General features: G+C 36.9%; 3 protein-coding genes and 1 pseudogene across 4 annotated transcripts; 2 read left to right on the forward strand and 2 right to left on the reverse strand.

Moving 5' to 3' along the window:
- The first annotated feature begins 1,888 nt into the window (after nt 1–1,888).
- On the forward strand, nt 1,889–3,640 carry LOC113782049. The gene is made up of 3 exons (XM_027327961.1): nt 1,889–2,253; nt 2,355–2,845; nt 3,126–3,640. Exons 1-3 carry the CDS (start codon nt 1,889–1,891, stop codon nt 3,638–3,640), a joined length of 1,371 nt encoding a protein of 456 aa, XP_027183762.1.
- A 5,778-nt stretch (nt 3,641–9,418) lies between these two features.
- LOC113782050 lies at nt 9,419–11,469 on the reverse strand (annotated as a pseudogene).
- Nucleotides 11,470–13,576: 2,107 nt separating this feature from the next.
- On the reverse strand, nt 13,577–17,040 carry LOC113783418. 2 transcript variants are annotated; one of them, XM_027329546.1, is made up of 4 exons: nt 16,770–17,040; nt 16,452–16,658; nt 15,755–16,312; nt 13,577–13,896 (listed from the first exon to the last, which is right to left on the reverse strand). In XM_027329546.1, the coding sequence occupies exons 1-4, from the start codon at nt 17,026–17,028 to the stop codon at nt 13,802–13,804; spliced, it is 1,119 nt and encodes a 372-aa protein (XP_027185347.1). In that variant the 5' UTR covers nt 17,029–17,040; the 3' UTR covers nt 13,577–13,801. The 2 variants fall into 2 exon arrangements, with proteins under 2 accessions (XP_027185347.1, XP_027185348.1); XM_027329547.1 differs by having other exon boundaries at nt 13,814–14,269.
- Nucleotides 17,041–20,940: 3,900 nt separating this feature from the next.
- LOC113783874 lies at nt 20,941–21,582 on the forward strand. The gene has a single exon (XM_027330116.1). The coding sequence runs from the start codon at nt 20,989–20,991 to the stop codon at nt 21,430–21,432; it is 444 nt and encodes a 147-aa protein (XP_027185917.1). The 5' UTR covers nt 20,941–20,988; the 3' UTR covers nt 21,433–21,582.
- The last annotated feature ends 563 nt before the right edge of the window (nt 21,583–22,145 follow it).

A 22,145-nucleotide genomic window follows, 5' to 3' on the forward strand; every position in this document is an offset into this window, starting at 1 on the left:
AGTAGATGGATGAGGAGTTAGCTCGTGCTTTCGGCAAATTCAAGCTCTCTACAACGGAGCTGGAAGGGGTAGATCTCTGTTCGGATGATGTTAGAAAGGGTATGCAAGAATGTAGTAGGAGCCTAGTTGGAAGGGTGATAGGTGATAAGGTGGCACATTTTACAGGGGTTAAAAACTTTACCTACCATGCTTGGGGGTATCCCAGAAACATGGTTGTAACTGAGCTAGGACCTAACCTCTTTCAATTCCAGTTTGAAAATGAAGATGACCGTGAAAAAGTGCTGGTGGGAGGGCCGTGGATTCTGGACAATCAGATCCTTGTGATAAAAGAATGGGAGATGGGATGTGAAAGAAAGCTTCACTACTTTAGATATGCTTACTTATGGGTACAGATCTGGAATCTTCCAGTCCACTGGTTGTGTAGAACAATGGGTTTTAAGTTAGGGAAACTCTTTAGATCAGTAAGGGAGGTAATTTGTCCACCAGGGGGGAAGAAGGCAGGCATATGAAGATAATGGCAGAGGTTGATGTACTACAACCCCTCCCGAGAGGAACCTTGGTGAAGCTGGAAGGAGTGAACACCTGGGTGGAGTTTAAATATGAGCGATGTCCGGACTTTTGCTATAATTGTGGAATAATAGGCCACGGGGACAGGTCTTGTAATGGGGAAAGGAAGGATGGGCAGTCTGGTCGGGAAGGTCAATATGGTGCTTGGATGAGAGCAGGGAACATTATGGCATCTCCCTTGAGAGTTTACAAAGGGACGGAAATAGAGGTAAAATAAAGGGGTATGGTGGTATCTATGGGGAACAAAGATTCTGGAATTAAGGCTGGAGCAGCTAGGGAGAAAGGTTCTGGGGTTATGGTTGATACAGGTAGTAGAGGGAGTGATAAGGTGGGTAAGAATAGTGACCAAAAAAAGGAAGTAATTGAGAGGAAATGGAGAGAGATTCTGAGAGAAAACAATGAGCTAGAAAAAAAAGTGGAAAAAGGGGATGGGGATAGAAGGAAAACAATTAGAGGGGAAAGAGTCAAGAGAAAAGAAAAATATAGAAATATGTAAGGTGATAGTGGACCTGGGGACAAGTAAGAACAGGAAGGACGATCATAGTGCAGTGGACATGGTGGTCGAGGTTTCTCTAGAGAAGGAGGTGAAGGACAAAATTGAAAAAGGGGGTATGATAATTCATGCTGCTGAAACTGGAAAGAATGGGTGCCGATCACCAGTTAATGAAAGCAAACAATGGGGGAAAATGGAGGAGGAGTTTGCGGAATAAAAAAGTACCTTTAAGAGACATAACAGGTAGTGGGATAGTGAGCAAGTTTGGAGAAAAAAGGAAAATGCAGGATGATAAACAAAAGCTGGACCTCATGGAGGAGGACTTTGAAGAAGGCTCAAAACACAAGCTGGTAAAAAGGGACGAAAATGCTGCCCAACAGGGAGGGGAATTGGAGGCTAGCCCCGCAATGCCTCCACTAACACAATGAAGGTGGCGGTGTGGAATTGTCGAGGTACAGGAGACCCTTTGACAATTCCCCAACTGAAGGAGGTACTTCACCTACTCTCTCCTAATATCATGTTTTTGTGTGAAACAAAAAACCAGGAAAGATATATGAAACAAGTTCAAAAAAGAGTTAATTTTAAGAATAGCTTTGTTGTGAATCCTAAGGGTAGAGTTGGGGGGTTAGCTTTGTTTTGGAAGGAGGATGTGGTACTGCTGGATGTACAAGGTTTGACTGGTACATTGCAGCGAGGGTAGTAGATAAGGAAACAAATGATGACTAGTGGCTGGTAGGAATTTATGCAAGTATGGAGGATAGAGTTAGGAAACATCAATGGAAAACAATAGAGGAAAAAAAGAGGGAATGGGGTGAGAAATAGGCTGTTATGGGTGATTTTAATGATATTTGCTCTAATGGAGAGAAATGGGGAGGGAGAGAAAGATTCGAGGGTAGCTTTAGGGACTTTAATAACTTTATTTTTAGGAAGGAGCTGGTGGATATAGGGTTTGTAGGGGTCCCTTGGACATGGAGTAATACATGGGACGAGGAGGGGGAGGTAAAGGAGAGGTTGGACAGATGTTTAGGGAGTGTTGGATGGATGCAGTTATATGAAAATGTGACTTGTGAGCATATTGAAAAGAGGCATCTGATTACTGCCTCCTTATGGTGGACACGAACCCGCAACAAAGGAGAGGTAAAAGAAGGTTTTTCTTCGACCAAAGATGAGCAAAAGACAAAGCATCTGAAATGGTAATTAAAACAGCTTGGGGGAGAGAACAACATGGATCCAGAATGTTTAAAGTAGTGAGAAGAATTAAGGAGTGCAGATTAGCATTGATCGATTGGAACAGGACAGCCAAAGGTAATGCAAAGGCAAAAATCCAGGAGATAAAGGAGCAACTGAAGGTAACAAGAGAGGCAGATGAGCGGTGCAATAAGGGAGTCATTACAACTTTAAAGCTTCAGTTAAGCAAAGCCTATAAGGACGAGGAGCTATACTGGAGTCAGAAATCAAGAAGTAGATGGCTCAAGGAGGGGGACAAAAACACTGCTTACTTTCACCAAAGTGTCATGGCTAAAAGGAAACGAAACAGGATCAGCATCCTCCAGAAAACTGATGGGGAGTGGTGTAGGAGTGACCAGGAAATTGAGGACGAATTGTGTACACACTATAAGGAGCTCTTCACCTCCAATAACCCAATAGAATTTGATGAAGTGCTACAAGGCATACCGCGCACTATTTCCAATCTCATGAACGCACAGTTGATTAAACCTGTGGATGAGTTGGAGATCAAACAAGCCATTTTCTCTATGTTTCCTAACAAATTTTCTGGGGTTGATGGTATGTCCCCGTGTTTTTTTCAAACATACTGGAACATAATCAAAGATGATATTGTCAATGCCATTACTAGCTTTTTTCATACGGGCAATCTCCTTAAGTCTATTAATGAGACCATCATTTCCCTAATCCCCAAGGTTGATAACCCTGTGATGCTAACTAATTTCAGACCTATTAGTCTATGCAATGTTTTGTACAAAACCATTTCCAAGCTGTTGGTTAATAGACTGAAAAAAAGTTCTTAAGCACTGCATTAGTCCATCTCAATCTGCTTTTGTTCTAGGCAGACAAATTCTTGACAATGTTATCATTGCTCATGAACTTTTACATTTTCTGAAAAGCAAGAGATCTGGTAAAGTAGGCTTCATGACCATTAAGCTTGATATGTCTAAAGCTTATGATAGAGTGAAGTGGAAATTTCTTGGTAGAATTATGATGCACATGGGTTTTTGTCCTACTTTTGTTCAATGGATCATGACTTGTATTTCCACTGTTTCTTACTTCTTTAATTTGAATGGACAAAAGGTGGGATGTGTCAAACCTTCCAGAGGGATTAGACAAGGAGATCCTCTATCTCCTTATTTGTTTATCATTATCATATGTACTGAAGGGCTCTCAAATTTACTCAAGAAAGCTGTGGATAATAAGCATCTAACTGGTATAAAAATCTGCAAAGACAGCCCCATGGTGTCTCATTTATTTTTTGCAGATGACTCCCTCTTGTGTTGTAAAGCTAGCAAACAAGAAGCTCAGAAGATCAATGAGATAATTCAGCTTTACGGTCAAGCAACTGGATAGGTGGTAAATTTTGACAAAGCTGCCATATTTTTTACTAGAAATACTCCCATGATGCTTAGAGGGGAAATTAGTGAGGTGTTGGACAATATGAGGGAAGCTCATAGTGGTAAATATCTAGGTCTTCCGATGACCATTAGGAGAGCTAAAAACCAGGTTTTTTGGTATTTGTTGAGTAACATTAGTAGTAAGCTTCAAGGATGGAAACAAAAGTTGCTTAGCCAATGGGGTAAAGAGGTTTTGATCAAATCAGTCATTATGGCTATGCCTACATACATTATGTCCTGCTTTAAAATACCCAAAAGTTTGTGCAAAGCCATTAGTGCTAGAATCGCAAGGTACTGGTGGGGTGGTGGGGAATCTGAAAAAAAAGTACATTGTGTTAGGTGGAGTAAACTTTTAGAGGTCAAAGGGAAAGGGGGGGACGGGTTTTAGAGACCTGGAAGCCTCCAATATGGCTCTGCTTGCAAAACAAATTTGGAGAATTGTTACCAATCCAAATTTGTTAGTAAGCAAAGTCCTGAAGGTTAAGTATAGGATGACTGGTTAGGACAACAACCACCTAACAATGCTTCTTGGTACTGGAAAAGTATGCATAAGGGGGGAGAACTACTTCAACAGGGGCTATGGAAGAGAGTGGGAGATGGAAGGTCAATGAAGATTTGGCATCGAAGATTTGGCATGATAGATGAATACCTGGCTTGGGTGATGGAAGAGTAACAACGGTTAAATCAATAGGATGTCAGCTCGAGTTTGTCCACGAGCTAATAGAGGGAGGAAAGTGGAAGAATGATCTCTTGAAGCACTGGTTTAATGTTGTTGATGTGGATCATATTACTAATATCCCCCTTAGTTTATATGATAGAAAAGACAGATTGTTTTGGAATTATAGCAAGTTTGGGATTTACACTGTAAAGACTGGATATGTTGTTGCAAAGGAGCAAAGTGAAATGATGAATCGAAGACTTGCATCTGATCCGGAAACCAGCTGGGAAATTAGAAAGCACACAGTATGGAAAAGATTGTGGAGCCTAAACGTTAAGATGAAACTGAAACATTTTTTATGGAGATGTCTGCAAAATGGAATGGCCACAAATAAAGCTCTGTACAAGAGATTTGGAATCAGTAACAAGATATGTCACTGCTGTGGGAAGGAAACGGAAACCATTGAGCACATTTTCTTCTTCTGCCCAAAAGCTAAAGTGACATGGAAGTTAGCTCCTGTAAGGTGGGAGGGCTTAGTTGCACTACAAGGTAACTTGTGGAGATGGTGGGAAGCTGTGACGCAATCAACAAAGGAGACACAAGGAGCAGATAGAATCAAGCTTACGGTGAACCTCTTATGGCAAATCTGGAAAGCTAGAAACAAGTTAGCATTCCAGAGTGAGTTAGTGGATGCAAAAGTAATAATAGACAAGGCACAGCAGGAATGGATCGAGTATGAGGCAGTGTATGAATCAGACACAAGAACAAATTCAGATCTAGAAATGGAAAGACAGGTCCAGCAGCGATGGGAGCCTCCTAAGGAAGGAACAATGATGATCAACACGGACGCAGCAATTTCAGCTAAAATGGTCAGATCAGGATTGGGGATCATTGCAAGGAACTGGTGCGGGGTGATAGTGAAAGCGAAAGGAATTACTGAGAGGAGGAAAGGGGAAGCAGCCACAGAGGAAACTCGAGCAATCAGAGGTGCGCTGGAAATGGCTCAAGGTGCAAGATGGACAAACATAGAAGTCCAATCTGACTGCAAGTATGTTGTGAGCCTCATCAATACGGACAATGTTCAGGAATGTAGACTCCAAACACTCCTGGATGACATTGATGTCCTGAAGAAAAGATTTGAAAGTTGCACTTTCTCTTTTGTTCCCAGAACTGCTAATAGTTGTAGCCATGAATTGGCTCAATTCGCAGTCAAGGCAACTAGAAGTTTTGAATGGGAAGGTACATTCCCAACTTGGCTTTCAGCTTTAGCTAGGAAAGATATGGGGGTAGTTACCCATTTTTGTAATTAGCGCTTGTATTATCAAATGTTAATATCTATAAAAATATTATCGTTTGTCAAAAAAAAAAAAAGAGTTGTTATCATAGGGTAGAAGTGGGAATAAAAGAGAAGCATAAATCCTCATATTGTGACAATGACCAGAGCTTGGATTTTTTCTTCTATGAGGGGTCAAAAGTTTTCCTAACAAAATTATCTTAATATGTTATGTTCAAAATAATTTCCATCTATTCAAATATATGTCATCTAATCAAATATTAACTTTAATTATAAAGGTATGTCTATTTCATAAATATGCAGCACAATCATAATGAAAATTAAGACAAGAAATAACCTTTATTTAAATATCTTATAACATTACAAAACACCCAAGTTGCACATTATAATAAGATACTCCAATATGCCACTTGTGCGAGCACGCGCGCACACACACATACACATATATATAAAACTTGCAATACAAATATAACTATTTTCAATTAAAAATAAAAATAAAAATTATGTTAACATACCTTAAAATTTCAACATCTTTTCTTAAAAGTAAATTGAACTTTACGCTCTTTCATAAATCCAAATTCATCTATGATTGAATCAGTGCTAAATTTTCAGTAACTTCCTTTTCTATCTACACAGTTAGACAATCATTTAAGAAATTATTTCCATCTTGTTTCTAAACTTTGTCTTGATTATTTTCATAATTGAAAACGCCCATTTTGTAGTTGCAATTAATATAGGAAGAGTGAGAACAAAACTAATCAATTTATTGACAAGATGATAGATCACTAATTTTCTTGTCTTCACCAAGTCTTGAAGTAATTATTTGTATATTTGTATAGGGGTCAACAAAAGAACAGATCAATGATTTTAAATCTTTTATCAATTGGGTTAAGTTGTATATTTATATATAGGCCATTAAAGTAATTACTTTTGTTTTAGTCCATTGATAATTATGAAGTGAGTCTTTCTATTATAATATATCAAATTCGATTAATTTACTATGGATCATCAAATTATATATTTAATTTTTTGAAAGTTAAATAATTAGCACAATAAAATAAATAAATATTTTTTTAGAAAAATTAATTCAAAGGTGGCTATATGTATAAACTTTCATAATATAAATTAAAATTGTAAAAAATTAGGGAGGCCAACTTTATTTTACACATATATTTACACACTATCAATTAAAACTTTCAAAACTTGGGTGGGGAGCCATGGCTCCCCTCAACCTTCCATTGACTCTGTCATTGACAGTGACGAAGAAAATTAATACATACCAAAGAAAGAAAAGAAAATCCAACCATAATATCGAATACATAACTTTATAAAATGCAACAATGCGAATAAGAAAATGAATTCTTACTCAAAAAGAAAGAAAATTCATCCGAACATGTGGGCTGGGCTACTCTCCAATACCCATTCTTTTTATGTTCCCTCAATGTATTAGATAAATAACTCTTGTATCTAATTTCCATCAATCAATAGTGGAAAAATGATTGCTTTTAACGCTTTTTTTTTTTTTTTGGTGTAAGTTGGAGATCTCAAATTTAGGAATCTCTCACTTACACTTCTTCCCTCCATACCACCCAACCCATTCCTTTCCTAGAGGTGTAAATTAATCAAACTATCGCGTGTAGCTCTGTCGAAGGGTTGAATCGAGTTTGGCATTGAAATAGTTCAAACTACTTGATAAGGTAATAGAATTGAGTTCGAGTAAAAAAAAAAATCAAAACTTGAATAGTCGTCAAGCTTTATCTAGTAGCATATTTATAATATAATTTTTAATTATTTATTATAAAATTATGAAATTTACTAAAAAATTGAACTTGAAAAATCGATTTGATCTAGCTCGACCTCGAGTTAGAGTTCAATTTTGAAGAACTCAATGAGCTCGAGTTCAAATAGTTTTACTCAAGTTGAGCTCGAGTGGTGGACTAGCCTAGCTCCTCCAATTTCTTGTTGGATTACTCTCTCTGTTGTAGTTGTGCTTGTACAGGACATTTTCATACTTTCTTGCATAAGCTGTTAAAATGAGATATGCGAACTCCCCACCAATGTAAACAACACTCTCATTCCACCATTTTGAGACCCATCGAGTTCCCTGAAGCAAACAAAGCAAAGCAGCGGAAGACTTGATCTGTTTCCCTTCAGCAATTGTAGTTAACTGATTTGATCTGCTTTACAATACTTCATTTTCCTACCACAAAAGATAACACCTAAACTGAAGTCCTTGATAAATTGTACATCCAGCCAAAATCTCCAATGCATAACTTCACATAGCATAACAAATTGACCCCAAAAAAAAAAAAAAAGAGAGATCTCCAGTCAGAAATTCAGAAAGGAAGAAAAAAAAAACAGGTTCCTCCTCAGTCACCTCTGCAGTCCCTACAATAAAAAGACAACATTCATGGCCATAACTCGAAAAAAAAAAATGTAAACAGAGCTATTCACTCAGCATAACCAGTAACCCTGTCTATTATTGCAGCCACAATCTCTTTAGACTCCTTCAGCAGCTTGTTGCTTCTAGTTAATCTCTCGCGCCTTTCGGCAACCATGGGAGACTCCTCCAACATCTTCTTAATGCCACCGCGATTAGCACCCATTAACTCGTTGACAATTTCAGATTCCAGGTCCTTGTTAGCTAGATTGTTAACACTAAACAATATATGGAGGGCCATGCCATCTACCAGTCTCTTCAGTACAATTTTCCAGTATGCAATCATCTCATTTTCAAATCAGAAGCCTGTTGCACAAAAAGCTGATGCTTTCGCAGGTGCCCAATTTCAATGCTTCCCAATCCATCAATCGTCATGCTTGAAGACCGGGATGGGTCATTGATGATCGCCATAAACTGTTCCTGACTTGCCCTCAGACTATTCCAGGCAGTCAGATACTCAGAATTACAAGTATAGTCAGAAAGTTTCTCCATTTCTATATCTTCCATTGCCCACTCAACTGACTGGCCCTTCCTCTTCTCGAATCTCAATTAGATTTTCAGGATGCTAATTTATTCAGGATGTACTAAAAAAAAAAAAAAAAAAAAAGCTAAATAGACGATTCATGCATGCTACTAAATAAAATACAGCAATTCATGCAAGCATCTTAAAACACATATACATACATATGGTTTAAGCTTGATTTAGGACATTACAAAAAATACCTAATAAAATGAAAAAAAAAATTGAGGGATTGTAAGGAATAGGGAATTAACAAAGGAAGATAACATTCACATAACCCTATTTGATATTGACATGCAATGAAAATTAAAGTAAAAGGGTGGATGGATATGGTAATCATAAAAACCACATAATAATCTTTTTCATTATTATACTTTGTTTTATGGCAAAAACTTATATAATTTTGTATTCTCAAAATGACATAACTAACAATTCATATACAAAATAATAGCAGGTCCCATCATTATTCCTACATATTTATTCAAATAATTCAAGAAAGATTATAGAACTATAATTAATCTGATGTCATGTACTAGAAGAAAGCCAAAATTGCTGTTAGTGTAGAATAATGTCTCAAATTTATGTAATTTAGATACATTCATATTAATCACATATAAATTCACATTTGTCCATATAGCCCTCTGTTCAATAAGCTCCAGAAACAGAAATTAATTCACATAATTCAAAGGACATTAAAAGAAATAAAAGGAACATGCAAAACAAGTAATGTAGATCCAATAGAGCTGAATTCATAAACATGAATACCTAATAGAAATGATTGATACTAGCATCTTAAAAACAAGCAAAAACAGAAAGCCCGGGTCAGAATTTTAGTGCAGAAACCCCGTCCATGATTGAAGCCACCACCTCCTTGGAATCCTTCAGCAGCATCATGCTTCGATTCAACCTACTCCTTTTATCGGCAATCATAGGAGATTCCTCTAAAAGCCGCTGCATCCCACCACCATCAGCTCCCATTAGCTCATCGATAATTTCTGCTTCCATTTCCTTGCTAACCAGATTTTGAATGCTAAACAGTAGATGCAGAGCCATGCAATCTACCAGCCTCCTCAACACGAGTTTCCAGTAAGCAGTCATTCTCATTTTCAAATCAAAAGCTTGTTGTACAAGAGCTGCAGCGTGATTGCGCAGATGTCCCACTTCAATATCTCCAAATCCGTCGATGGTTATAATCGTAGGCTTTGAATGATCGTTCATTATTTCCATGAACGGCTCATGTTTTGCCATCAGATTATTCCAAGTAGCCACGTACTCGGGGTTGCATGTGTAGTCAGTCAGTTTCTCCATTTCTATGATCTCCCTGACCCACTCAACTGATTGTTCTTTCTTCGTTGCAACCAGATTCTGTGTAGCCCTTCTAATCGAGGACTGGAGCTGCGGGTAGTTTTCGCAATGCTTCATCAGCACTGGGATTAGCACTGTTTCAACATAGCTCCAGATTTTATTGACAAACCCAAATGGGGTTGCAGATATAAGCTTGACCTTCATCTGCAAAAAGGCAAGAAAAGCTGTTCGAGGAAGGAAATTCGGCAATCCAATTCCTTTTGCTTCCTCCAATATGCTGATTTCATCCGATAAGAACTTTTGATTTGAATAATTTCACTACATTTAGATTGTAATTCATCAGAGTAGATGCTCAGCATCTCAGCCAACCTTGCGGTGCTATGCATATGTTTCTCACCAGGGTACTCGTCAAACTCCCCCCTCAGAAAAATTTTCCGCAAAGAATCTTTGGCTAAAGATAAAATGCGCATAAAAGCTGTCATAGCTTCCGCAATGGAGGTCAAATTCTGTGGCAACTTGTTCATCTCTGCCACATTTGCACCGAGTTTTTCATTGATCTTCCTGATGATATCCGGCAAGCATTTTGAAATTATGGTTGCCTGAATGTGCACCAATTTCTCAGCTAATACAGGAATGCCAACCATAGATTCACTGATCATAGATAGCAAAGGATGTGTTTGAAAAAGCATAGCTTCTTCAGCTCGTGCTTCCTCGTAAGATTCGTTTCCAATACGATTTCTAACGCAAACGTACCCAAGCCCAATGTTCACATCGTCTGCTGTAACCTTTTCAAGCAGGCCTTCAGGGGATTTGTCAGTTTTTGTAACTACGGCTAGGGTCCTTTCCCCGGTTTTGTCAACTCGTTGGGACATACGAATTGATTCGCAAGTAGTAAAATCAACCGTCGCTGATAAAACGTTCAAGATTATGCTTTCTTCCGGTTTGATATACTCCATGATTATTGCTGATATCTGCTCATAGATATCTTCAGGCTGACCATGAACTGGAACTCTTGTGATGCCGGGCAAATCAACCATTGTTAAATCAGGGACACCATTCTTTTTAACAGTCAACGTTAAAGGAATGTTGGAAATTCCCTTGCTTCGGCCAGCAATTTCATCAGTTGCAAGACTAATGACATCAGCAACATTCTCCTCGTTAGCTGACATAACCTTTCCATTGAACTCTAAAAACAGCTCTGGCTGAGGATTAGGATGACTCTGGAGCCTCATGATCAGCGGAACCCTGGTGCAAATACCTTGCCCTCTGGGAAGACTAATGCCTGCCAATGACTCTAGGACACTGGACTTCCCTGAAGACTGGTCCCCAACAACAACAATAGTAGGGAGTTGGATTCCTTCTTGCATGATTTTAATGCTTCTTAGCTTGTCAATACAGTCCAATAACGGCCGAATTCGGTCATTGTATGATGACACAATTGGTGGTGCATTGACTGCCACCGCTTGTGGGTCTTGTTCATGAACTGGAACAAGAGCAAAGCTGCTTCCTTCAACCATAGACGACTCTGTAACTACTGTTCTGCTCTTTCGTTTATTTGAAGAACCCATGTCTGGTGATTTTCTTTGCGTGATTATGCTTCTATCTATGGTAAAAATAGATTGAGGAAAACAGAAGGATTGTTTTTGCACTTTTAGATGATTGATGAGATAATGGTATCCTGGGATCTACTCCTACTAATTTATAGCTAAATAAGATTCATGTATGCTTCTAGGAATTGAACTGCTGCTGCTGGAAACGAAGTGGCATTCTTTATTCATTTCACCATTGATTTTATCATCAATGTTTGTTAGCTGAAGAGGGACTGACCCTTCATTGTTAACCAACAAAATTGACTGATGAATATTGCTCAAGTACAGGGACCAATTATGAAGCTTTAATGCCTCGGCTCTCCTTTGACATTCCCGAGAGGATTCATGGAATTGAGGCCTGGAAATCGGAAAAGTTGTGTAAATATCATTTCCCTGAACAGTGTTTGATAGAGTTTCGATTGAATGTCTCTCTAGCCTGTGAGGTTTGTAGCTTGTACATATCACACATTATAAACTAGCTCAATGTAATTCGTAATATATTAGTATATTACATGTTTGATATTAAAAAAAATGTTTCGTATAACATACATTGTATAAATACTCTAAAAATGTTCATAGTTTTCAACTAATCATGCAAACAGCATAATATACGTTCATAATTCCATTATTATACCTCGTTTTGTGATAAATTACATAATCTTGAATCATCAAATTGACATTTTTAACAATTTTATACATAGTAGAATTATCATTAGTCAAATGTCTTGTACAAGAAGGGAGTTAAAGTTGCTTGAAGTGTAGCATAATGTCTCAAATTGGTATCTTTCCATATGCGATTCTAGATATATTGGTATTTTTCATGCACAAATTTACATGTTTTGACTTTGTTGAACTCATATCTTCTATAGTTGAACTTTTAATTATACTCTCGAGGAAAAATTCATACAATATATACATGTTTAAGATTAGGTATTTCTCTTGTAGCATTTTTTTTCATACAATAGAAAACGTTCCACTTTTTAGGAAATTGCACTTACTTTCTTTCATCTAATTTTTTTTTTTAAAAAAAAAGAATAACCAAACATGAATTAGAAACAAACTGTGGTAAAAGGTGAAAAATCCATTACATTACTAGTCAATGATCCGGTGAAGTAAATTTCATGTTATAACTACTTCACAATCTATAAGTGTGTTTGGATAGGAGATTATTTGCAGTATTATTTGAAATAATAACTGTAACAACTTTTGTGATGTGATATATGTTAGATAAAAAAGTTATTGAAAAAATATAAAGGTAAATAACAATTGTAATTGTGATACAAACAAAATTTTTTTAAAAAAAATTGGCTAGTCCAAACATACTTAATTATTTTTGCATCATTTGGGCACACAGTACATGCGCTAATAGTGCTATAATCCATTCACAAAGTGCCCGTATGTTAATTAATCCTTAACAATTCAATAATTTATCACAAGGCTATAAAATTAACTGATGGTTATGGAATTAGTAGCTTCTTACTTGTCACAAAACTTCAAGCTCTTGCAGACCCAAATCACAATGAAAATTCACAAAAATGTAATAGTCCGATTCTATTCTTACCTGGGAGGCATTCACTTGTGTCAAAATTTTGTATTTGTCACGTAATGATCCAAGCCTTTTCTTGTACTACTCTAAAAAGTACAAAAAAAAAAAAAAAAAAAGTGGTAGACCAGAGAGAGGCATTTAGATGTTTCCTATGGATAGAATGGAACAGCTTTGGAGGACCCTACTGCCACTGAATCATTTTGGGAATCAGCCCAAAAGCAGCAGGGCTGTTAAATTCTGAATTTTCGGCAGGCCTTAATTTTTTATTTTATTTTTTTTTTGTCAATCAATTATCGCTACTCCTACTCCTACTCTAGACTCCTACTCCAACTCCTACTGTATTTTAATCTAACTACAGGAAGATCCAATTGAACCTATTGGGGATCGATGCGGACAGAACCACCATTGGACCAGATAGATGCACCACGCATCCGTCTGGATTTTTTAAAGAACCATAATTGTGGCAAATTGGTGGAAGACAAGGTTCGAACCCTTGCCTCCCATCGCACCAAAGCCTAAGGCTGATGGTTTGGGCATGCCTTAATAAAAATAAATTCAATTTATACAGTAATCAAGTTGATTTACATTCTGAACAAATACATTTACATTTTGTTCAAATGCACGAAATAGATTCGGACGGTTTCACTGGTAAAAGTCCTAGATCCTGGTAACAGTCCCAGTCTTAGATCCTTAAATTCTGAGCTGTGTCGGCCCAATCCGCTGCAGGAACTTCAGATTTCAGATAATGTTTCTATAAAGCTGAATTCACATGATTGGCTCATCTTTCTGCCTGAACATTCGCTGCTGCCTGTTTCTGATGTGCCAGCTTTTCCTTTCTACTTTTTCATTCACAATCTGTTCTGTATAAAAGAAAAAAAGTCTGATCGACAACAAATCAATCATGGGACTCACCCCACATTTTCAAGAGATATTGCTCACACTTGCTACAAGTTTTATTTACAAACAAGTCAAAACTAGCTCTGTTGATCTTGGGTCCCTTGGCCACAGAGGGCCCTCCTTGTTTAAGGTTGTGCCTATACTCAATAGCCACCTGTTCAAAAACTTCAACATCAAACATGTTCATCTTCAATTTCGGATTCATGTGATCTCTAACATATGCAAATGCCAATTGGTCCCTTGGATTGAATGCCTCCAATTCATTGAATACAAGGCACGAGAACAAGTTTGTAGCCATACTATGCTTTCTTATAATTAGAGCAGTGTCTGGCACATCTGCAAAAGACAAAAAATGAACAATTTTATTGGTTTTCCCTGACTAGTTGAACAGCTAGAAAGTAGTTGAAAAGCAAACCACTGAGCCTTGGCTTAATAGCCAATAAAAAAGGACTAAATTCTCTTTGGGACAATAGATCAGGTTCGAACCCATCTGCAGTGAAAAAAATTCAAAGGAGGTGTCAGAACACCCCTTTGATCTACTCAGATTCTTATACCTATATATAGATTCTTTTAACTCTTCTCCTTCTAAATTAAGATAAATTAGGTTATAGAAATGTTATCGGTGCCCTAAAAAAAATAGAAACCCTAGTCTACAATCCATATGGCTGTTGACCCAAGAACTCACATGTATTCCCCCTATTGTTCTTGTTTCGGATAATAGAGTTTTTATCATCCAACAACTGAAGCCATTTCTACCTAACATTAATCTTCCCTGTAAGGAAGGTCATAGAAAAATACATGTCCACTGGCCAGATGAGGTAAAAGAACTCACGTGCATTCGACATATTATTCTTCCCCTCCTTAAAAGAGAGGGAATTTTTGGTTCTCAACCATCGAGCCAAGAATGCAGTGCAAGTGTTTGGCTTGTTTTCATCACCAAACAACTGAAGCCACTTCAACCTAACATCAATCTTCTCTATAATATAACCCAAAGTCATAGAATGTATCCACTGGCGAGTTGACACATGAGCTCACATGTATTCCTTAATTATATTATTCTTCCCCTCCTTAAAAAAGGAAGAAAAGGTTCAGATGATTGGTTCTCTGCCATCGAGGCTAAAATGCAAGGCAAGTGCTTGATTTGTTTTCAGCATCCAACAACAATGGCGATTTAGGCTTACTAACTCCAAGAATCTTCTCTAAAAACAAGGTCATAAAAAATACCTACTTGACAAGTTGAGCCAAGAATTCACATGTAGCCAGACCTCTAGACAAGAATCGTCATTAAAAAAAGAATGGAATCCACATAAAGATTACCCTACAAGAAGCTGACTTGCTTAAAGATGACATGCAAAAGTTTATTACTATAACATCGTCAATCCAAAAGAAAAATGCTTCCGAAGGATACTTCAATAATGTCTGCGTCCATATTACGTTTCCAAACTATAATCATGATTTAGGGCCTGCTCTTAAGAGGGTTGAAAAAGCAAAAGAGGCATGCAGCTGATCTATTGTGCATCCCTAATACATTTCTCAATGGAGTACAGCTCATTAACTTAAAGGAACAAATATTAATATAGCTAATCTCTGTCCGCAAGGTTGTCATCAAACTTAAATTCCTGTCTTTTTTGCTGTGTACGTTTTGTCAAATTTGTTTGAGACACGATTGCTTGCAAGCTACTACAGGCTCAACCGTCAATATGGACTGCAAATGGGGGCCATTATTCCTTTCTCCATTGTGAAAAAGTTTTTTTGTTTGGGGTGTTGGGGGGGTGGTGTTTGGGGGTTGTCAATGAGCAGGCAAGAGGAAGTGTTGAGTACCTGAGGGATAAGGCTTGTTTGGGGACCATGGTTCCAAGCCATTCTCACAATACGTCTCCATTTGTGACTTCAATCCATCAACATCCCACCATTTCTTCCACCTTGCAGTTGCCATGGCTTCCTCCATTGTGTGAAGAAAGAATGGATGCTTTGAGATCGCCATATCAGCATCCTCCTGAATTACAAGTGAATGAACTAACAACAGCGGATCAATCACAAGTTGTAACTTTGCATCGATCCAGATACTATATTTTGAGTTGGGAAAAAGCCTGTGAACCAAGTACTTGAAAATCACTCCATTCATTGCTGCACTTTCATATAACTCCTCGCTTGCTACCTTCACAATCCTCCACACGCCAACTTTAGGTTCCTTGACTTTTCTTGAAATCAGATTGTGGTAATCGAGCCTGTCAAGGGTCACTGCATCTACAAACATGAAAAAACATACAGAATCCAGTGTCTTTGCCCCTAGTCCCCTTGGCTGCCTAATTTTGTCGTGGTCGCCAAATATGGCTGACACCACCACAACTCTGTCACATCTGTCCATGATCGCTCGATCTGAGAATGAATTCAACAAAAGTACCCAAAAAATAGTAGTATCAGTGCCTGTAAGCAGCCATAAAGATTTCCTAGAAATTACAACTTTTTTTTGAGGAAACTCAATCAAGTGGATGTTTTTCTGTGTACTAACACTAACCGTGAAATGTAATTGGGATTCCTTGAAAGAATCCACAAGGGATTTTAGCTCCATCCCCGGGATGATCAAAAAAGGAAAATCTTTTCTGAGTGCTGAATTTGCCACCAAAAGTCTGAGCATTCCTCTGCATATAATTCAGAGTCCGGGATCCTAATGCGGTTGAATTCCTACATAAATCTTGTATTTCTTGGGAAACAGCAGAATAATCTGGATACAGAAACAAAAACCCTTTATCCAATAAACAACCATAATCGGATCAAGAATCAAGATGAATGAGAATCCTCTCACGCAAAAGTTGATCGAGACATGCATATGTACCTGAGAAATAAACAGGGGAATCGCATGAAGAACGAAGGGTTGGAATGGCATACTTGTGTTCTCCATAAGAAGAAGGGTAAGAGAAGAGAGAATACTGAATGGGATCAAATGGGGATGATCTGAAGAGGCATTTGGTATTGGAGAGAGTGGTGTAGAGAGCCAAGAATAGAGAGGAGAAGAAATAGAAGAGGGAGAAGCAGAGGAGCTTCGATTGGAAGAGAAGTGGCTTGGAAGTTTTCAAGGACACCACAGCAGCCATTTAGCCTGCAAACATAGCCCCATATGTCATCCGTCATCAACCAACTCTGGATATAACCAATTCAATTTCCTCCCTTTGTTTTTTCCTCATGATTTTATGGAATGTACGATACTATTAAAAATTATTGTACTCTTATATTACTGAGTTTCGTGATTTTTAAGATTGAAAATGACACGCCACAAAAAAAGAAGTGAAGAGTTTGTAGAATTGTAAAAGCAATAAACTTTAAAGTTGTTCTGTTCTTTTTGTTCTTTTCCTTTCAATTTTTTGTACACTTGGTATCATCTCTGGATTACCAGGAATTTTATCACGGTATGAATCAACTGCTTGCAAGTCTAATATTTGATTTTTTGATCTTCAAATTTAATTGATGGTTTTTTACCAATGAAAATTCTCGAAATATATGCATCCCTTATGGATACGAAATTTCAGAAGCAATTTTTGAAGATGTCTCTCACCATTAGCCTTGTTCTCGGTTGTTTTAAATTTTACAAAATATGATGACAAAAAATGATTATGGAGAAATCAGGATCAGCAAAAACTACTTTTTAAATGATTATAAATTTTAACTTTTTTGGTCATTAAAAAATTTACAATTAGAATCCAAAAGTAATTGAGAACATCATAAAAATTGATTTTCCAAAATCAGTTAAAGTAATGTACTGTGACTACAAAATCTTTAATTTATAGGAATTCGGCCCCAATGAAAACGAGATTGTCAATGAGTAATGAGATAATTATCTTGCTATATACATTTGGGACAAAACGGCATAATTGGATTTCAATTTTGTGGATCCAAATTTTAAATTTGCTGTTTTATACTAAGAGAAATGTTATTTACGCTCTCTTTTTTGTTATTTGCACTCCTACTATCATTTTATTATATAGTTTTCATTTATTAGACTATATAATATAACAAATGGCGGGAGTGTAAATAACATTACACGGCCGCGCAAATTAAAGACTAGTACAAAGAGACCTTGGACCCCAGAGTATCACCTCCCTCGAACAAGCCTAGCATGCATGCAACCTGGATTAGGTTGTATTTTATGGATTCCAGTTTGAGTTTAATGATGCAACAAAACTTGGCCAGGTTAGGCAAATAATTTGTCTATAATATATACTGGTTGACAGCTAAGGTAAATTGTTTCTTCGGAGTTGTAAGTGGAAATTTGCAAGCCAAAGATGAAAGTAGCTAGCAGATAAAAACGAAAAAGGATCCCAAACAAGAACCTTTTCTTTTTCCTTAATCATTACGTGGGAATATTCTTGTGGTGCCATGTTTATTTGTTGATTTCATTCTTCATGATGGAAAATGGTTGATGCTTCAATTACAGAATCATGAGAAGAAAGAGCAGAACGAAGAAAACTACACCAGATGGGGTAGGTCAGTTTTGCCACCATGTAAAGAGGGAACAAATCTCTACCCCACATTGGAAGTTGGAACTCAGTCTCGAGCAAGTTAAAGTAGTATATATGAAACATGCTTTCCTAGGAGATTGGAAACTACAAGGTAGATTGGATTGGATCACAACCTGGTGACCATTTACCGATGAGAAATGTATTTCTGAAGATCAAAACAGTGCATGGTTCATCTTCATTCACTGGTGCCTACAAGAATTTCCTTCCACAAAATATTTGCCAACTTGATTGAGCAGTTTTCTTATTATAGTACTTATAAATAGCATTTCAAGTGGGGTTGATTTTCTTGTTTTACTCGTAAAACTGAGCTTATCAGTGCTCCAGTCTTTTTGGCTTTTGCTGATTTAGATACTATAAGAAATTGAAGCACAAAAAAAGGGAGTGAAATAGAGAGGATCCTGCAATCTTGGCATGATTACCCAAGTTTATAGATTTGCTTTTGATTCCACCGTGGATCACATCTATCAAGTCCAGCACATTTACCACAAACCAGAAGTTGCAACAAAAAGTTTTCTTTGACAAACTAGGCATAATTTGATGTTGATGGCATCTGGTGGAGAACATTGACTTGGCCATCCCATAAGCTTAAGATGTAGTATTTCCTAGTTTGCGTGATTGTGATCGTGTGTTAGGTCATCACCATTCGCTATTCAAGAAAAGAGACAAAAAAGGAATCGATCAATAATAGTGACAATTGAGAAGAATTGAAAAGGGATATAGAAAAGAATTGGGCACACCTTGTATCACCTACTATTTGAAGGTTCATTAACGTACTTAGCTTCTTCCCACCAACAAACATGCAATATTTTTTACTTTTTGGGTACAAAAAACTATCCATGGCCGGATTTGTTCTTGATTGATTAATTAAAATCTATAGTCATCTAAAAAGCAGCTTATGTTGATTTCGATTATTCTTTATAATCAATTTCTATAATCAAGTTTTGTAAAATCTTAAGCAACCGAGAAAGAGACCTATATATCTTCAAGCTGCTTGTTACATTGTATTGTACCAGCCAACTAATGTTAAAGGCCTTATCATGTAAGCACTATGGTATACTGCCCAGTTGCATCACTTGAAAGAGGCAAAACCATCTATCTACCGTTGATAAAAGAGCCAAATTTGTATCAGAAGATGAAGCGTAAGAAGTTAGAAACTTGGTAAGTACTCCAACCACTAACCACTCCAAACCACTAACCACTGCTGATAGTAGCATCGTTCAGCACCGCCAGAGGCAAAACCACTGCTGATATATGTTGTCCCTTTGAACTTGGTTGCCTTTTCAATATCTTGCATCATGATGCATGGTCACTAAGTTGTCTTCAAACTTGAAAGGCATGCAGCAGGCACGTATTTAGTTTATTGTTGGTGGATAGCAGTTGAGCAAAGTGAAACAATTAATTGTTCATCTATTCGAGCGTTCATGGTTGTAAGTTTACGTACTGAACATGCATGCTAATTGCATATATATTCTGTAATTCTATCATTCTTGAAGGAGGAGATATATCAAATGTGTATGATTCTTTTGTAATCCATATATATATATATATATATATATATATATCTTGATTGAATCTCTTGTACTAGAGTATTTGAAACATTCCCTTTGAGGGTTGAGACAATCTGATGTAAATCCTTACTAGGTTTGGATCAGTGTGTTTGGATAGTAAATTATTTGAATAATTTTGTGAAAAAATATTATTGTAACACTACTTTTTGATATAATACATGCGAGATGAAAAGGTGATTGAAAAATGTGTTGATCATGCAAGCAAATCAGTGCGTGTAAATAAGGTGGAAATTATGCATAATCCAAACACACTCGTTGTTCTAGAAAAAAAAAAAAACAGGAATTGTTTTGTTGTGCAGAATCAAATGAACAAATGCCCTGAATAATCATAACCGTACTTGAAATCTCCATTTCAATCGGTGTCAATCAGCAAAATCTGGGTTGAATATATGTATTATGATCTATGACAAAGATATGAATTTGAAACCATGAAATCTCTGCCAAATTAGCCTCACTTTCCTTATCATATATGTTCAGAAACGCAATTCATCAAGTATGTATATCCCCATAAACACCAGCACCAATATTGAATATGGAATTTCTCCGGTACCCAATTTACTTCCTTTGAAGAAATATATTCTCCTGCATTTACAGAATTCAAGGAATAAACCATGAAAGAAGACATTACTATTATATATATAACCAAGACTAAATGGAAAAAATCTAAAACAACTAATTTGGAAGTGATAGAAGATTCATTGTACATTTGTGCTCGGATACTAATGAAGTCAGATACACTAAGATGTTGCACCTCGAAAGGTTCACCTCATATTGACCCACCATATATATCAATTGCACCTCACATTTCCATATTAAAAGTTGCCATTTTTTTTTTTTTGGTAAATTTTCCATGCCAAATATTTCCTATATAAACCCCTTTCCCACCACCTTTTCCTACACCAAAACAACCTCATACAATCAATCTCCTTCTGCCTTCCCATTTCCATTCCAAAGTCCCTCATCCTAAAAAATGTCATCCCAACTCATTGAAAACCACAGAGAAAATGCTGAAATGTACTCAGACCCTGCCCTCTGCAAAGAAAAATCTCGTGAGCTCCTGCAGAATATGAACCTCCCAAAGGGCCTACTGCCCTTGGATGAGTTCATCGAGGCGGGCTATAATGAATCTACAGGTTTCGTTTGGCTGAAGCAGAAGAACAAAAAGGAGCATAAGTTTCGATCCATTGGCCGTACTGTAGCGTATGATACAGAGGTTACTGCCTTTGTTGAGGATCGTAGGATGAAAAAGCTGACGGGTGTAAAAAGCAAGGAACTCTTTATTTGGGTCACTGTTTCTGATATTTACATTGAAGATCCAAATTCTGAGAAAGTTACGTTCAAGAATCCGACTGGTTTTTCGAAGACTTTTCCAACTAAGGCCTTTGAGGATGGAGAAGTGGATGAAGAGAACTAAAAGGTCTAGGCAGAATTAGGACATGTTTGTCGGAAGGAGGGGAAAATATGAATAATGTTTAGGAGTACTTCATAATGGTAAAAGAGTGGATTATTGTAAGTTTTATTTTGCTGATGAAGTGATAGATATTGTAGCAAATCTTCTTGTGCAATGATTTGCTCAAGAATTAAGAAAATTATATGTTATTTTGTTGGTAATTCGATAATGTTCTTGAATACCCTAAGACAATAATTTTGAGCGTGATAAGAATCGCCTAAATATAAATAATTAAAATTCGTGCTAAAAACGATAACTCAAAAATATATATTTTATCTTTAATAACAAACGTTGAAATCATACACCGTCTCATCTTCATGTCAAATGAGTATCTTGTAAAACATTGCAAGTTAAACAAATTTCATGAAGTTTTGAGAGTTTTTTGTCAATAATATAAATCAATATCTCAATTTTCAATCTATCGTATACAAAAGTTTATTCATATGCCTTCTATCCCACAAACAAAAAATTCATTAATAATATCACTCAAGTATTAAGAATAGAAAAGTGAAGGATAATGTATAGAAAGTTCTATATGATAGTGTGAAAAATTAGACAATCTTACATTCTTCAATCTTCATGGTTTTTTTTTAGCACCAAGAGTATATTTGGCCATGAGGCTTTTGGGGGGAGGGAATGTGGATTTAGCATTTCTCCGAGTCCTGTTGTCAAAATAT

This window comes from Coffea eugenioides, chromosome 9 (genome assembly GCF_003713205.1).
Source record: "Coffea eugenioides isolate CCC68of chromosome 9, Ceug_1.0, whole genome shotgun sequence".
In the NCBI taxonomy this organism is placed as follows: Eukaryota; Viridiplantae; Streptophyta; class Magnoliopsida; order Gentianales; family Rubiaceae; genus Coffea; species Coffea eugenioides.

Bases quoted from the DNA above. Each gene is read 5' to 3' on its own strand.
- LOC113782049 (XM_027327961.1), top strand. From the start codon at position 1,889: ATGGGTGATTTTAATGATATTTGCTCTAATGGAGAGAAATGGGGAGGG. The intron at 2,254-2,354 runs GTAATTAAAACA...CGATTGGAACAG, and splicing joins AAGACAAAGCATCTGAAATG to GACAGCCAAAGGTAATGCAA. The intron at 2,846-3,125 runs GTATGTCCCCGT...CTTTTGTTCTAG, and splicing joins CAAATTTTCTGGGGTTGATG to GCAGACAAATTCTTGACAAT.
- LOC113783418 (XM_027329547.1), bottom strand. From the start codon at position 17,028: ATGGCTGCTGTGGTGTCCTTGAAAACTTCCAAGCCACTTCTCTTCCAA. The intron at 16,659-16,769 runs GTACATATGCAT...TTCTGTATCCAG, and splicing joins TTCCCCTGTTTATTTCTCAG to ATTATTCTGCTGTTTCCCAA. The intron at 14,270-15,754 runs GTACTCAACACT...TGTCTTTTGCAG, and splicing joins AAACAAGCCTTATCCCTCAG to ATGTGCCAGACACTGCTCTA.
- LOC113783874 (XM_027330116.1), top strand. From the start codon at position 20,989: ATGTCATCCCAACTCATTGAAAACCACAGAGAAAATGCTGAAATGTAC.